We start from the raw sequence: 15,000 nt of genomic DNA, 5'->3' as shown, positions 1-15,000 counted from the left end.
TATTTATTCATCTTTTAATTCATTCTTTATTCTTCACGCCTTTCTCATGTAAGAATTCGCTGCTTCTCTGATTTGTGGGGAAATGTCTGCCGGATTGTTTTTCCTGGTTTTCTGATGTTGAATACAATAAATCATCAGATGTGTTAATAATGAATAGAATCATTTGTTACAGCATTCCTGTTTTACACGATTGTGAATTTGATGCTCTGGTTCATCAAGTTTCATCAGCACAACATGAATCACAGGAATCATTAGTGGCGGCCGAGTGTAGTTCACTGTTGCTGGCTGTAGTTTGCTGTATTTCAGTGTAGTTTATGTGGGTTTGGTGTAGCTGGTTGTAGTTTTGGTTTGCTGTAGTTTGCTGTATTTCAGTGTAGTTTGCTGTATTTCAGTGTAGTTTGCTGTAGTTGTATTGTAGTTTGCTGTATTTCAGTGTAGTTTGCTGTATTTCAGTGTAGGTTGCTGTAGTTTGCTGTAGTTGTATTGTAGTTTGCTGTATTTCAGTGTAGTTTGCTGTAGTTGTATTGTAGTTTGCTGTATTTCGAGTGTAGCAGGATTAGGCCAAAGCGGACAAAGTGGACAAAGCTCTAAAGGAGCGTTCACACCAAACGCGCCGTGAATTGTTTCGCATCATGGAAACCGTTATCGACTGTTCGCCATTTATTTCCTCCATCAACTATGGAAAAATGAACCTCTATTTAAAACACACATCTTTGGCGCCAAGCGTCCGCACTACTCCGGAGCTTTTACAGCCCTAAAACGGACACGTTTGGCTTTGAAAACTCCACGTTTGCGTCTCAGTTTGGACGTTCACACAGAAGCTGTAGAGGAACAAACTGCTCTGCAGTACGACAGACTTCAGCCACCAGCAGCGCTTTAAAGAGTTAAATACAACTAGACAACTAGACATGAAATATAGAGGAAGATATTTTACTGTAGGAAGTACAATAATAATCAGTTGTATTTACTATTATTTATGAACTAGTTGTGAAAATGGACGTTATGAAAACACTGCAGATGGTTTTACGTCACATGACTCTAATGAACGTCATCACTTGTGAGGAGAAGCTGCTCATCAGTCCAGTTCCAGCTTCATGGAAACCAACTCTCTGTTTCTGTGACGTTTGTTAGTCGATGTTTTCTTCATGCAGTTTACAATCTGAACTGTAATTAGCTTCAGGGTCGAGTCAGTCTGGCTTGTGAGAGGAGGTCAAAGGTCGCATAGCTCCATTCATATGATAAGTGGCCCTCAAGGAGGCCCTAGAGGGCTGCTGGAAAAGAAACTGTCATTAAATGACTGATCCCTCGTCAATATGGCCTTCACGCCTCAGTCAATGCTTTTAATTCGGCTAGCTGTGCTGAACATGGCTGATCACAACCTTCAGCTTTCACTGTCACAAAGTCACTGCCTATTTGCTCAATCACGGCAAACCCGGCATGATTACCTAAGTAGTCCCTGTAGCAGGACCCATCCACAAAGTACGTCACATCTGCATTTACCAACGGAGTAGACTCTAGGTCAGGTCGCAACTTGGTATACTTCATTGTCTCTGCCACACACTCATGTGGCTCTCCTTCAAATTCAAATGGAACAACATTTGCTGGATTTGTAGTTGTACATTTCTTTATTGTCACATCAGGATATGTCAAGAGCGGCATGTACTGCAAACACCTTGCTTGTGTCACCACAAACTTTCCTTGGTTCATCAACTCAGTGATTTTGTGATGTGTGTGTATGACTACAGGATACCCCATCGTTACCGTTGCTGCCTTCTCATATGCATAATGCACTGCTGCCAGCCCTTGATAACATGGAGGCCACCCTTGTGCTACATTGTCATGTTTTGTACTGTAATATGCAATCGGTTGTTTTGGACGACCACTACACGTCTCCTGCATCAATACTGCTGAAACGTACATGTCCTGTCGATTAGATACATAAAGCAGAAATGGTTTGTCATAATCAGGTGTTGCAAGAGCCGGAGCTCTCTGCATCTCTTGTTTGATTGATTCAAACGCTGCCATGGACTTGTCTGTCCATTGTAACGGAGCTCTTAACGTCTGGGTTCCTGCCTCCTTCATGATTTCTCTTAGTGGAGCAGTTTTCTCAGCATAGCTTTCAATCCACTCTGAACAAAATCCAGTCATTCCTAGAAATGTCATTAACTGGCCCACTGTTCGAGGACGTGGAGCTTTACTCACTCCCTCTAGCTGGGAGGGTGACATTGCAATGGCTCCATGGGAGATCATTCTCCCAGATACTCTACTTGCGGTTGGCAGTACTGTAGTTTTGTCTGAGAGGCTTTATGTCCTCCTTCTGCTAAACTCTGGAATACTTTGATTGAGTCTCGATGACAATCATCGATTGTAGATGAGCAGATCAACAAATCATCAACATACTGTATTAATGTGCTATTAATATCAATATTTTCAAGATCCTGTTTCAAAATCTGATTGAACACGTGAGGGCTATGCTTGAAGCCCTGTGGAATACGTGTGTAACTGAGTTTTCGTCCTCTGTATGTAAAGGCAAACAGATGTCGAGAGTCTTCAGCCAATGGAATGCTGAAGAATGCTGAGCACAAATCAATTACTGTGAAACATTTCATGTGTCACATTCGTGAGGAGTGTATGTGGATTTGGCACCTCTGCTGGCCAATCTTGTACGACATCATTTACTGCTCGCAAGTCATGCACAAGTCGAGATTTTGATTTGTCGTTTTTTGGCACTGGTAGTACGGGAGTGTTGCTGTACGTCTCAACCAACACTCCTGCGTTTATCAGACCTTCAATTGTCTTACTTATCCCTTCTTCAGCTTCAGGTTTTAGCGGATATTGTGGGCGATACGGCAGTTTCACGTTTGGTTTTAATTCAATTTTTACAGGATTGGCAGACTTTACCAACCCTACATCACTGTCATGTTTTGACCACACTTGTTCTGGCACGTGCGTCAACATGTCTTCCATAAAAGTGTTTCTGCTTTCTTCACTTTTAGTTGCTGTTTTTAGTGTTTTTCGCATTGGTATCGTTACTACCTGCGGTTTTGCCATCATTGATGTTCCACAAAGGATTTTGATCATCTTTTTATCTTGTGATGAAAAAATGAGTGGGTTGTCTGTTTCTTGCCACTCAATCTGTGTAGCAACATGCATCATTGGACCGAGGTCTTTTGATTGAAACGGTTCATTCACCAATAGGGTGATATGTGGAACCGACTCTGGTACAGCGTACCACTCTGAAATGAATGAATTTGGTTGCACGCTCAGTGCTGCTCCCTGTTGGCCTACTACAATATCCTGTGTTACCAACTCAACGGTCACCTTTTTCATTTTCTCATCCCATTTCTTCTCAAATACTGCACTGCATGAGGCATCATAGAACATTGTGCAATGATAGTCAGATAATGGTTGCTTTGCTTCTGGGATTTGGGCTCGAATTAGTTTTTCCCCATTGGCTGAATACCTTTGTTATAGGTTCCATAACATCACCTAGCCAATACACTTTTGCACATTCAGATTGTGTGTACATTTGAAAATCCAATCCGGACCTATCAACATGTACTCCATCAGGTGAGCACCAGACTTTTATTTGTAATTTACACAGTGCATCCCTTCCCAACAAGTTGATTGGAGTTTGATCAGACACTAAAATTGGAATTTTAGTTTCACCACCTTCAGTTGTTGGTCTCACTGGAGCTGTAATTGGAATCATTTGTGTCATTCCTGAGAATCCTACTGTTTTAACAAATTTGCCTGACAAGGGGAGGTGTGTGGCATATTCTGGACTTACGCATGTATAAGTAGCTCCAGTGTCAACCATCACTTGTACAATGATGTATATTTCTTATGCGGGATTTCACAGAGGCTCGATTGAACATTTGCAAAAGCGTTATCACTGGGAGAGCATGTCAAAAACAAGCCAATATTTCATATTCATGCAAAGCCACCCGGGTGTATATCACATCAAAAGTCAGCGGTCCCAGTTTGTCAGTCCGTTTTTGTCGAACGGTTGTTTTGTACCAGAATATGTGTTGCATAACACGTTACATTAACTCTTTACGTGTGAGCCCAAATGAGTTCAGTTCAATTCAAGTTCTAATTCAAAGTTTATGATGTTTTTCTTCTATACCAGTCGGTCCCACAACAGGAAGTAACAGACTCGTCTCTGATCACAACAAACATCTGCAGATATTCAACGAAAACATAAGATTAGTGCTTCAACCGCTAATTCATTATCAATCATCATTAATGACACATGAATAGGATAATAATAAGAATAACTCTTTGTGTGCATTCTCTCTCATCTTGTTCATCAGTTTGTATGACAGAATTCTGTCTCATTTACAGCAGTTTCTTTATTTTAATATGGACAGAAGTCAGTGTAATAGTGCTGTTGTAAGTCAACACACACACACACACATGTTCATCTATTGTCAGTCTGTGGGTGATGTGTCCTCCTGTGTAACCTGCAGTCTGTCCCGTGTGCAGGAGGCGATGTGGGGAGCAGGGCGGAGGCGTGGGGCCCATCCCTGAGGAGGCGTCCCGCGGCCCCCTCCTCTGGTGGCCCCTCCTCTGGTGGCCCCTCCTCTGGTGGCCCCTCCTCTGGTGGCCCCTCCTGCGGCGCTCCCGGGACGCTCCTTACTAAAAGATGTCCCTCAGCAGCGGCCCTGCAGGCGGGAAAGGTGTGGACTCCAACGCGGTGGACACGTACGACAGCGGCGACGAGTGGGACATCGGTGTGGGCAATCTGATCATCGACCTGGACGCCGACCTGGAGAAGGACAAGCTAGAGATGTCGAGCAGTAAAGAGGGAGGAGCCATGGCCGCCCCCCCACCCACCAGCACCGGCGCCGTGGTCGCTTTGCCGGACAACATGAAGTTCGTTGGCCCCGTAGCCGCCGCCAACGCGGCAACGCAGGGCAAAGAGAGCAAACCAAAATCCAAACGTAGTAAGAACTCAAAGGAGAGCGTCAAGGCGCCGGTATCGGACGGAGCTCAGAAGGAGGTTCGCGGTCGGGCCCCCGGGGACCCGCCGACCCAGAACCAGAACTCTACCACCCCAACGAAGGGGACCGACAAGTCCAGCAAACCCTCCCGTAGCCTCGCCGCTGTGAAAAAGGACAAAGACGGGGTTTCTGGGAAAACTAAGAAGGAGAAAATGGAGGTCGGCGCAGAGAAAGAGTCGGCGGCCCCGCTCCTGTCGGTGGGGGCCCCTTGCGGTACCGGACCCTTCGAGGGCCAACAGAACCTAGAGTCGGCCGCGGCCGAGCAGCTCGGGGACGCGGCGCTGGACCCGGTGGGAATCGGCCAGCTTGTCGCCATGATGACGGAGCAAGAGGAGGTGGACAACGGAGAATGCCGAAACGTGAAGAAAGCGGTCGGCGTGAAGGTGAGCGGATTTAATTTCGACCTTGTTCGGGTGTTGGTGCAGCGAGGACTCTTTGGTGCTCGTGGTGTGGTTCTAATAACTTTATTAATAACTGCCCGTTGAACCAGAGGTGTTAAATGTGGTTAAATAAAGCACAATAACTGAAGAGGCTGAGATGTGGTGACTTTTAGTCTCGTATGAGTCGAGCTCCAACTTTGCTGGATCCTACATTTCCCATAATGCCTGAGACGCTGATCCGTGATACGACAGTGAGAAGTTATTCTGGAGCCTGAATGTGTTCTCTGTCCGTCTGTCGAGGCTTCATTATAACATGAATACCCTGTTAGACCTTTAGTGGTGCAGAATGTTGACTTTAATGTGAGATAACTGCTGAAGTAGCGTCCACTATGAACTGTTGTCGCATTACAAAGTGTAGTTTATCATATATTTAGTATATTTGGAACAACTAATAACCACTAACATGCTGAATCCTAAATGTCTTCTGGTGTTTGATTCATAACTCTTGGCGCTTAAAATAGAAAGTTTGTTGCTTCTGGGGAGATTTTTTTTATCAGCAGCGAGCGGCAATAATCGTTTAGCTCTAAAACACAGAAAGAGGAAACGCTGCTTGAAGCCATCCGGGTTTTTATTTTTATATTTGACAAAGAGGCCGTGGTTCTCCTCATGACGAGTTAATAACTGTGAAATCGTTGGAGTGTCCCTTTAAAGTCACAGCGGTTCAGTTAGTTATTATCTCGTTATTATCTAGTTATTAGTAGTTATTATCTAGTTAGTAGTTATTATCTAGTTATTAGTAGTTATTATCTAGTTATTAGTAGTTATTATCTAGTTATTATCTAGTTATTAGTAGTTCTTATCTAGTTATTAGTAGTTATTATCTAGTTATTAGTAGTTATTATCTACAGAAAAGAGCTCGTTGTGGATCTTTGTCTCATGACATTAATGAAGGATAATAATGTTCTTAGAGCTCGTGTTAGAAGTTAAACAGCTCATAATTCATCTCTAATATCTATTTTATATTCATAAACATCTCCTTCAAACTACTGGATTCATTCTAGTTTATCACCAAAACTACATTTTACAGATGACATGTGAACACATCAGTTATAATGAACCTTCAGCCAGTACTCATGTTCACTGAGCAGAGCCTGAAGGCATCATAGTGTAACTGAAGTGAACCTCTGTTGGTTAGCCGTTAGCAGTGCTGCTAACGTTACGAGCTCTCCTCTGATTGGTTGTTTACAATGAAACATGATCAGAGACTAGAAACACATGTTCTACTGAATGTTGGAGGAGAACCATCGTTTATTGACACTAGCTCAGTCTTAAAGCGGTCAAAGTCCTCAATCATTTATTTTTTCTGCAGTTTGACTTTTTTTCTTCCGTCAAAGCGTTTAATAACGGTCAAATACCGTAACGCTCCAGTGTGAAGGTATGAAGACGTGGCTCCGTCTAAAACTCTGCTCATACAGCAACACACCCTGCCCTGTGGGGGCTCTGGTGCATTCTGGGAAACAGAAGAAGAAGAAGACCAGGAGGGTTTAGGACAGGGGTCTTCAACTAAAACTCCAAAAGGTCCAGATTGAGAAAATCTCCTCGTGCAAAAGTCCGAAACATTACAATGATATGAAACTTGCACTATTTAGTGCCATGTATGTATGTTCTGCTCTATTCTCTCTGTTAACATCATTGGACGGTGAACTAATGTGTTATGATTCTGATGATATTGGGCTCTAGGTTTATTTTCTGTGATTTCATTTCAGATGTGAGATGGTAAGTTTGCTCAAATGAGACATACGGATTTAGTTCACCTGTAGGAGTCTGTCCAGTCTTGGTTACAGACTGTGGTCTCTGAAGACGTTTCTCTTTGTGGAGATTGTCTTGAGAAACGACCTCTTCAAGCCCATATTTGATTGGCTGAGCTGCATCACGTGATGTGATTTACAACGCATTGGTCGGCGTGTTTCCTGCACCGCTGAACGAGCGCCGTAACGGCTGGAAAAGCTGCGCCGGTTAAAATAGAAGTGCTCCGTCAAAAATTCTCAATTATCTATCGGGTTTAGGTCCTGGGTCCGGATACAACGGCGTCTGGGTCCTGATCCGGACCGCGGCCCACCAATTAGTGACCCCTGGTTTAGGAGAATAAATGAAAGCATCCCGAGAAGCTGACGGGGCCCCTGAAGGGCCCCTGACACCTCGGCTCTGCAGACCTCGTTCCTGGAAGTGAAGTCCATGAAGACATGTGGGAGGCCTCCAGCCGTCACATGTTCCCTCAGCAGGACCTTCTGTTTTCTTCTGGTTTTTAAATTCGTCTTTAATTCGATCGTTGACTTCAACCTCCGAACCACAAGAACCCACCGGCGTGATGTGAGAGCATGTTTCCTTCAACAATCGCCAAAACTACATCGTGTATCACAGCTTCTAGTTGTGATACACGATGTTGTTTTGCCGAACTTCCAACCTGTTCATGTTGTTCATTTTTAAAATTCCTCTGAGGAGGAACACAGGAGTTCAGGGTCACGTTCATCCTCCTTGTCTCTCACATCTTATCATTACTGTAGAGCTCTCTGACGGCCTCCTCCTCCTCCTGCCTTCAGTGTGTGTGTGTGTGTGTGTGTGTGTGTGTGGGGCTGAAACTGATTCTTATTACCGTTACTTCCTCTTCCTCTGACTACCACCGTTGGTGAAGTGTTGTGATGGTGAAATAAGGAACACGTGTATTAAACTGTAGAAACACTGAAGACAACAAGTCCAGACTACAAGAAAAGATTCATCATGTTATGAAATCAAAAACTCTCCCTCCTGTGTGTCTCTCTCTCTCTCTCTCTCTCTCGCTCCCTCCTGTCTCTCTCTCGCTCTCCCTCCCTCCTCTCTCTCTCTCCCTCTCTCCCTCCTGTCTCCCTGTCTCTCTCTCCCTCCTGTCTCTCTCTCCCTCTCTCCCTCCTGTCTCCCTGTCTCTCGCTCCCTCCTGTCTCTCCCTCCCTCCTGTCTCTCTCCTTCTCTCCCTCCTCTCTCTCTCCCTCCCTCCTGTCTCTCTCTCTCCCTCCCTCCCTCCTGTCTCTCTCCTTCTCTCCCTCCTCTCTCTCCCTCCTCTCTCTCTCTCTCCCTCCTGTCTCTCCCTCCCTCCTGTCTCTCCTTCTCTCCCTCCTCTCATTCTCTCTTCTGTCTCTCTCTTGCTCTCCCTCCTGTCTCTCTCTCTCTCCTGTCTCTCTCGTGCTCCTGTCTCTCTCCTTCTCTCCCTCCTCTCTCTCTCCCTCCTCTCTCTCTCCCTGTCTCTCTCTTGCTCTCTCTCCTGTCTCTCTCTCTCTCCCTCCTGTCTCTCCCTCTCTCCCTCCTGTCTCTCCCTCCCTCCTGTCTCTCTCCTTCTCTCCCTCCTCTCTCTCTCCCTCCCTCCTCTCTCTCTCCCTCCCTCCTGTCTCTCTCTCTCTCTCTCCCCCGTCTGTCCCTCTAGATGGAGTCTCCGGTCTCCACCCCTGCTCCTCCTCCTCCTGTTCCTCCTCCTCCTCTTCTCCACCTCCTCGCTCCCTTCCCCGTCAGCGACATCTCGTCTCCCTGCGAGCAGCTCATGGTTCGCACGCGCTCGGTAGCGGTGAACACGGCGGACGCGGCGCTGGGGACGGAGCCGGAGTGCCTGGGACCCTGTGAGCCAGGCACTAGTGTCAACCTGGAGGGCATCGTGTGGCAGGAGACGGAGGACGGTAAGAGTCCGTTTACCCACGCAGCAACCTTCAGTCGAGGAGAGCTGGCAGCAATGTGTTAGCTATCAACAGGAGACCAATGTGTGTTTTATTCATTCTCAGCTTTTATATTTGTTTGTATTTTTATTTTAATATTTAAGAACAAATGTCTCCCTAAAAATACAAACAGATATATACATACAGCTCATTCACACAGCTGCTTTCATTGTATTCATCATGAAGGTAAATTCACATACAAAGACAAAAGTCCAATGATACGGTGAGGAGGAGGAGGAGGAGGAGGAGGAGGAAGATTACTCCTTCACCTCTAATGTAATAAAACAAGCTGAATTAGTTTGACAGGAGGAAATCAGTGTCCACACTAATCCATCACTAAATAAAGGATGCTTTATGCTCATCATGTGACTCACATCGTGTTTTCTTTTTCATACGGACGTTAAACTACAATTAAGTCATTCATGTTATGTGTCAATGGGGTCGTTAGCAGATAGCAAACAAATATGAATTAAAGATATTTTTATTAGCCCAAAAGATGATTAACTTGAGGACTTTGTGTACTGATGCAGAAATATACAAATGAAAACACCAGCTGGTCGTCTGTTTAGAGTTGTGTTGACTCGTGTCGCACTCACTGAATGTGTTGAGTAGATGAACTCGTGGAGTTAAAATTGTGCGTCTGTCTGCAGGCATGTTGGTTGTTAACGTCACCTGGAGGAACAAGACCTACGTGGGAACCCTGCTGGACTGCACCCGGCACGACTGGGCCCCCCCGAGGTACACACACTACACACTGAACGCTACGCACTGAACACTACACACACTACGCACTGAACGCTACGCACTGAACACTACACACACTACGCACTGAACGCTACGCACTGAACGCTACACACACTACGCACTGAACGCTACGCACTGAACACTACACACACTACGCACTGAACCCTACGCACTGAACGCTACGCACTGAACACTACACACACTACGCACTGAACCCTACGCACTGAACGCTACGCACTGAACACTACACACACTACGCACTGAACGCTACGCACTGAACACTACACACACTACGCACTGAACACTACACACACTACGCACTGAACGCTACGCACTGAACACTACACACACTACGCACTGAACGCTACGCACTGAACGCTACGCACTGAACACTACACACACTACGCACTGAACGCTACGCACTGAACACTACACACACTACGCACTGAATGCTACGCACTGAACACTACACACACTACGCACTGAACCCTACGCACTGAACGCTACGCACTGAACACTACACACACTACGCACTGAACGCTACGCACTGAACACTACACACACTACGCACTGAACACTACACACACTACGCACTGAACGCTACGCACTGAACACTACACACACTACGCACTGAACGCTACGCACTGAACGCTACGCACTGAACACTACACACACTACGCACTGAACGCTACGCACTGAACACTACACACACTACGCACTGAACGCTACGCACTGAACGCTACGCACTGAACACTACACACACTACGCACTGAACGCTACGCACTGAACGCTACACACACTACGCACTGAACGCTACGCACTGAACGCTACGCACTGAATGCTACGCACTGAACGCTACGCACTGAACACTACACACACTACGCACTGAACCCTACGCACTGAACGCTACGCACTGAATGCTACGCACTGAACGCTACGCACTGAACACTACACACACTACGCACTGAACCCTACGCACTGAACGCTACGCACTGAATGCTACGCACTGAACGCTACGCACTGAACACTACACACACTACGCACTGAACGCTACGCACTGAACGCTACACACACTACGCACTGAACGCTACGCACTGAACGCTACGCACTGAACGCTACGCACTGAACGCTACGCACTGAACACTACACACACTACGCACTGAACCCTACGCACTGAACGCTACGCACTGAACACTACGCACTGAACGCTACGCACTGAACGCTACGCACTGAACGCTACGCACTGAACGCTACACACACTACGCACTGAACGCTACACACACTACGCACTGAACGCTACACACACTACGCACTGAACACTACACACACTACGCACTGAACGCTACGCACACTACGCACTGAACGCTACGCACTGAACACTACACACACTACACACTGAACGCTACGCACTGAATGCTACGCACTGAACACTACACACACTACGCACTGAACGCTACGCACTGAACGCTACGCACTGAACGCTACACACACTACGCACTGAACGCTACGCACTGAAAGCTACGCACTGAACGCTAAGCACTGAACGCTAAGCACTGAACGCTAAGCACTGAACGCTACGCACTGAACGCTATGCACTGAAAGCTACGCACTGAACGCTAAGCACTGAACGCTACGCACTGAAAGCTACGCACTGAACGCTACGCACTGAACACTACGCACTGAACACTACACACTGAACACTACACACACTACGCACTGAACGCTACGCACTGAACGCTACGCACTGAACGCTAAGCACTGAACGCTACGCACTGAACGCTACGCACTGAACGCTACGCACTGAACGCTACGCACTGAACGCTACGCACTGAACGCTACGCACTGAAAGCTACGCACTGAACGCTACGCACTGAACGCTACGCACTGAAAGCTACGCACTGAACGCTACGCACTGAACGCTACGCACTGAAAGCTACGCACTGAACGCTACGCACTGAACGCTACGCACTGAACGCTACGCACTGAACGCTACGCACTGAACGCTACGCACCGAACGCTACGCACCGAACGCTACGCACCGAACGCTACGCACCGAAAGCTACGCACCGAACGCTACGAACCGAACGCTACGCACCGAACGCTACGCACCGAAAGCTACGCACCGAACGCTACGCACCGAACGCTACGCACCGAACGCTACGCGCCGAACGCTACGCACACTACGCACCGAACACTACGCACCGAACACTACACACACTACGCACTGAACCCTACGCACTGAACGCGACACACTGAACACCTTAGACATCCAGCTAAAGCTGTAGCTCCTCCCCCTCTTCTTCTTCTGTCCTCAGGTTCTGCGAGTCTCCCACCAGCGACGTGGAGATGCGGAGCGGCCGCGGTCGGGGAAAGAGGATGCGTCCCAGCAGCAACACGCCGCTGAACGACAACAGCAACTCCTCGGACAACAGGGGCAGCGGTGGAGGTGGAGGTAAGACGCGTGGCGCCGCCGCCGCCAACAGCAAAGGACGGAGAGGCAGCCAGACGGCCACCGGCGGTGCCACTGAGGACGCCAAGGCCAGCCCGTCCTCCGCCAAGAGGAAGACCAAGCCGGCCTCCGACATGGAGCCCACCTCCAGCTCGGAGGACACCAAGGCTTCGAAGCGAATGAGAACCGACTCCACCGGCGCCGACCCGCTGCCCCCCCCGCAGCTGGACCGGACCTGCCCCTCCCCCGTGCTCATCGACTGCCCTCACCCCAACTGCAACAAGAAGTACAAGCACATCAACGGGCTCAAGTACCACCAGGCGCGAGCCCACAATGACCTCGACGACGTCCGACTGGACCAGGACGGTGACAGCGAGTACGGAGACGACCCGGCCTCGTCCTGCAACGGCGCCGCCGCCATCTCCCCCGCCCGCTCCACCACGCCCAAAGGTCGGGGGTTTGACGCCCCGTCGCCCTCGCCGGGGAAGCTGACGACATCCAAGGGGAAGAAGAAGGCGGGGGAGGCCGAGCCCGAGGTGACGGACGGCGGCGAGGATGCGGCGTGTTTGACGGACGAGGCCAGCAACGACGGGATGGACGACAGGAAATCGAAGAAGACGGTGGCGGCCGGAGGCAAAGCCGATAAACTGACCCAGAAAGGCATGAAGCCGGGACGTCCCAACGCCCCGTCACCTTACGCCCTCCAGGCGTCCTCCCCCGCCATGGGCTCAGTGGTACAGCCCATCCCCAAGAGCCCCCAGATGAAGAACCAGTCCAAACAGCCTCCTCTGGCGGACCCCGCCTGCAGCCCCACCCTCGCCAAGGACAAGAAGAAGAAGGACAAGAAGAAGAGGGAGGCAGGGAAGGGGGGGGACAGTCCGAAGGGTAAAGGGGGAGGGAGGCCAGAGGAGGGGAGGAGCCCATACTCGGATACGTCCGACGCTTTGCTCAACGGCTCCTCGGAAGCCCACCAGAGCCGGCTGGCCAGCATCAAGGCAGAGGCCGACAAGGTGTACAGCTTCTCGGACAACGCGCCCAGCCCGTCCATCGGCGTGGGCAGCAGGATGGAGGCCGGCCACCTCAACCAGAACGGGGGCGAAACTGGCAGCCCCGCCTACTCCGACATCTCCGACGCCGGGGAGGACGGAGAGGGGAGGGTCAAAACCGAACCCGACCAGGGGCCTCGTGAGGGGGCCAAAAAGAACCTGTTTCCTCCTCAGGCTCCCAGTAAGGAATCGCCATACTACCCCAACTACGACTCCTACTACTCGCCCAGTTACCCCAACCCGAGCCCGGGAGCGGCACCGGCGGCACTGGCGGCAGCGCCGCCTCACGTGGAAGGAGCTCAGGTGAAGGTGAAGAAGGAGGAGGAGGAGGAGGAGGAGGAGGAGCCGGAGGTCGGCGAGGAGGAGGAGGAGGAGGAGCCGGAGGTCGGCGAGGAGGAGGAGGAGGAGGAGGAGGAGGAGGAGGTAGTAGTCAAGCTGAAGGTGGAGCCTCAGGAGGAGAGGAAGGTGGACCCGGGGCCTCAGCAGCAGCAGCCGTCGGTCATCCAGCAGCGCTCCAACATGTATGCCCAGCCGCTCTACTACAACCAGTACTACCTGCCCCCTTACTCGTACTCCCCAGACCAGGCCTACCACGCCCACCTGCTGGCCTCTAACCCCGCCTACCGCCAGCAGTACGAGGACAGGCAGCGGCTGGTGGACAAGAAGGCCGAGGGCAAAGAGCGGGAGGCCTGCGGGAAAGAGGAGTGGAAGCAGCAGAAAGCCTCAGTGCCGCCCACCCTGTCCAGAGCCCCCAGCTTAACCGACCTGGGGGGCGCCAAGGGGGCGGGGGGGCTGAACCCAACCAAGCCCAAAGAGCCACCGCCATCGGCCGCGGAGCAGTCCAAGTCGGTCATCATGGCGAAGGGGGAGGAGCAGAAGGCCGCCACGGCGCAACCTGAGGGTCTGAAGATGAAGCTGAGTGAAGTAGGGCATCATGGGAAAGAGGAGGCCAAGCCGGGGGTTGAGCCAGGCAGGCCGGCAGGTGTAGAGCCCGCCATGTGGTACAGACAGGTAACTGCTGCTCTCACACTGAATCTAGCTACGTCTCGTCCTTCAGCTTTTAAAACATAGTTCAGAGTTTTAATGTTTGACAAACACATTGAAAACTGTCCAAATTATAACAATCGTAAAATATAGTGAGAAGATTTGATCCTTTTCAATGATGGCTGGTTAATATTAGTGAGTGATGTGTTCTGATTCTCAACCAGGAGACAACCTCCGGTTCTATGAAGTGAATCCAAAGCTTCATGTGTTAAAGCTGCATTCTCTCTAGTGTCCACCAGGGGGCGACTCCTCTGGTTGTATAGAAGTCTATAGAAAATGACTCTACTTCTCTCTTGATTTATTCCCTCAGTAAACATTGTAAACATGAGTTTATGTCTCAATCTCTAGTTTCAAGTCTTCTTCAATACTTCTCCAGGAGCCAGACTCCCGCCTGTGGCCCTACGTTTACCCCAACAAGTACTCCGACGCCCCCAAACCTCAGGAGGAGGACCGGTGGAAGGAGGAGCGCGACAGGAAGGTGAAGGAAGAGCGGCCGCGGCCCAAAGAGGAGGCCAAGGAGGGGGGATCGGAGGGCAGGACTCAGCTGCCTCCTCCTCTGGAGGAGCAGCAGCAGCATCAGCGGGTGGGAGTGAA

The 15,000-nt window shown here is 49.7% G+C and overlaps 1 protein-coding gene across 1 annotated transcript in view; it reads left to right on the top strand.

Annotated features, from left to right (window-relative positions):
* Nucleotides 1-15,000, top strand: part of znf609a (zinc finger protein 609a) — a 25,104-nt gene that overhangs the window by 3,270 nt on the left and 6,834 nt on the right. Inside the window, exons 2-7 of the mRNA XM_079275500.1 lie at nt 4,489-5,389; nt 8,841-9,087; nt 9,774-9,861; nt 12,183-13,695; nt 13,792-14,373; nt 14,783-15,000. The exon at nt 14,783-15,000 is cut by the window's right edge and continues 173 nt beyond it. Coding sequence (XP_079131626.1) covers nt 4,649-5,389; nt 8,841-9,087; nt 9,774-9,861; nt 12,183-13,695; nt 13,792-14,373; nt 14,783-15,000 — 3,389 coding nt within the window. The 5' untranslated portion in view covers nt 4,489-4,648. The remainder of the gene's footprint in view (nt 1-4,488; nt 5,390-8,840; nt 9,088-9,773; nt 9,862-12,182; nt 13,696-13,791; nt 14,374-14,782) is intronic.

Source organism: Melanostigma gelatinosum, assembly GCF_949748355.1.
Source record: "Melanostigma gelatinosum genome assembly, chromosome: 1".
Taxonomy (NCBI): Eukaryota; Metazoa; Chordata; class Actinopteri; order Perciformes; family Zoarcidae; genus Melanostigma; species Melanostigma gelatinosum.
The sequence above is the reverse complement of the archived record's forward strand: the minus strand, read 5'-3'. Positions and strand labels throughout refer to the sequence as shown.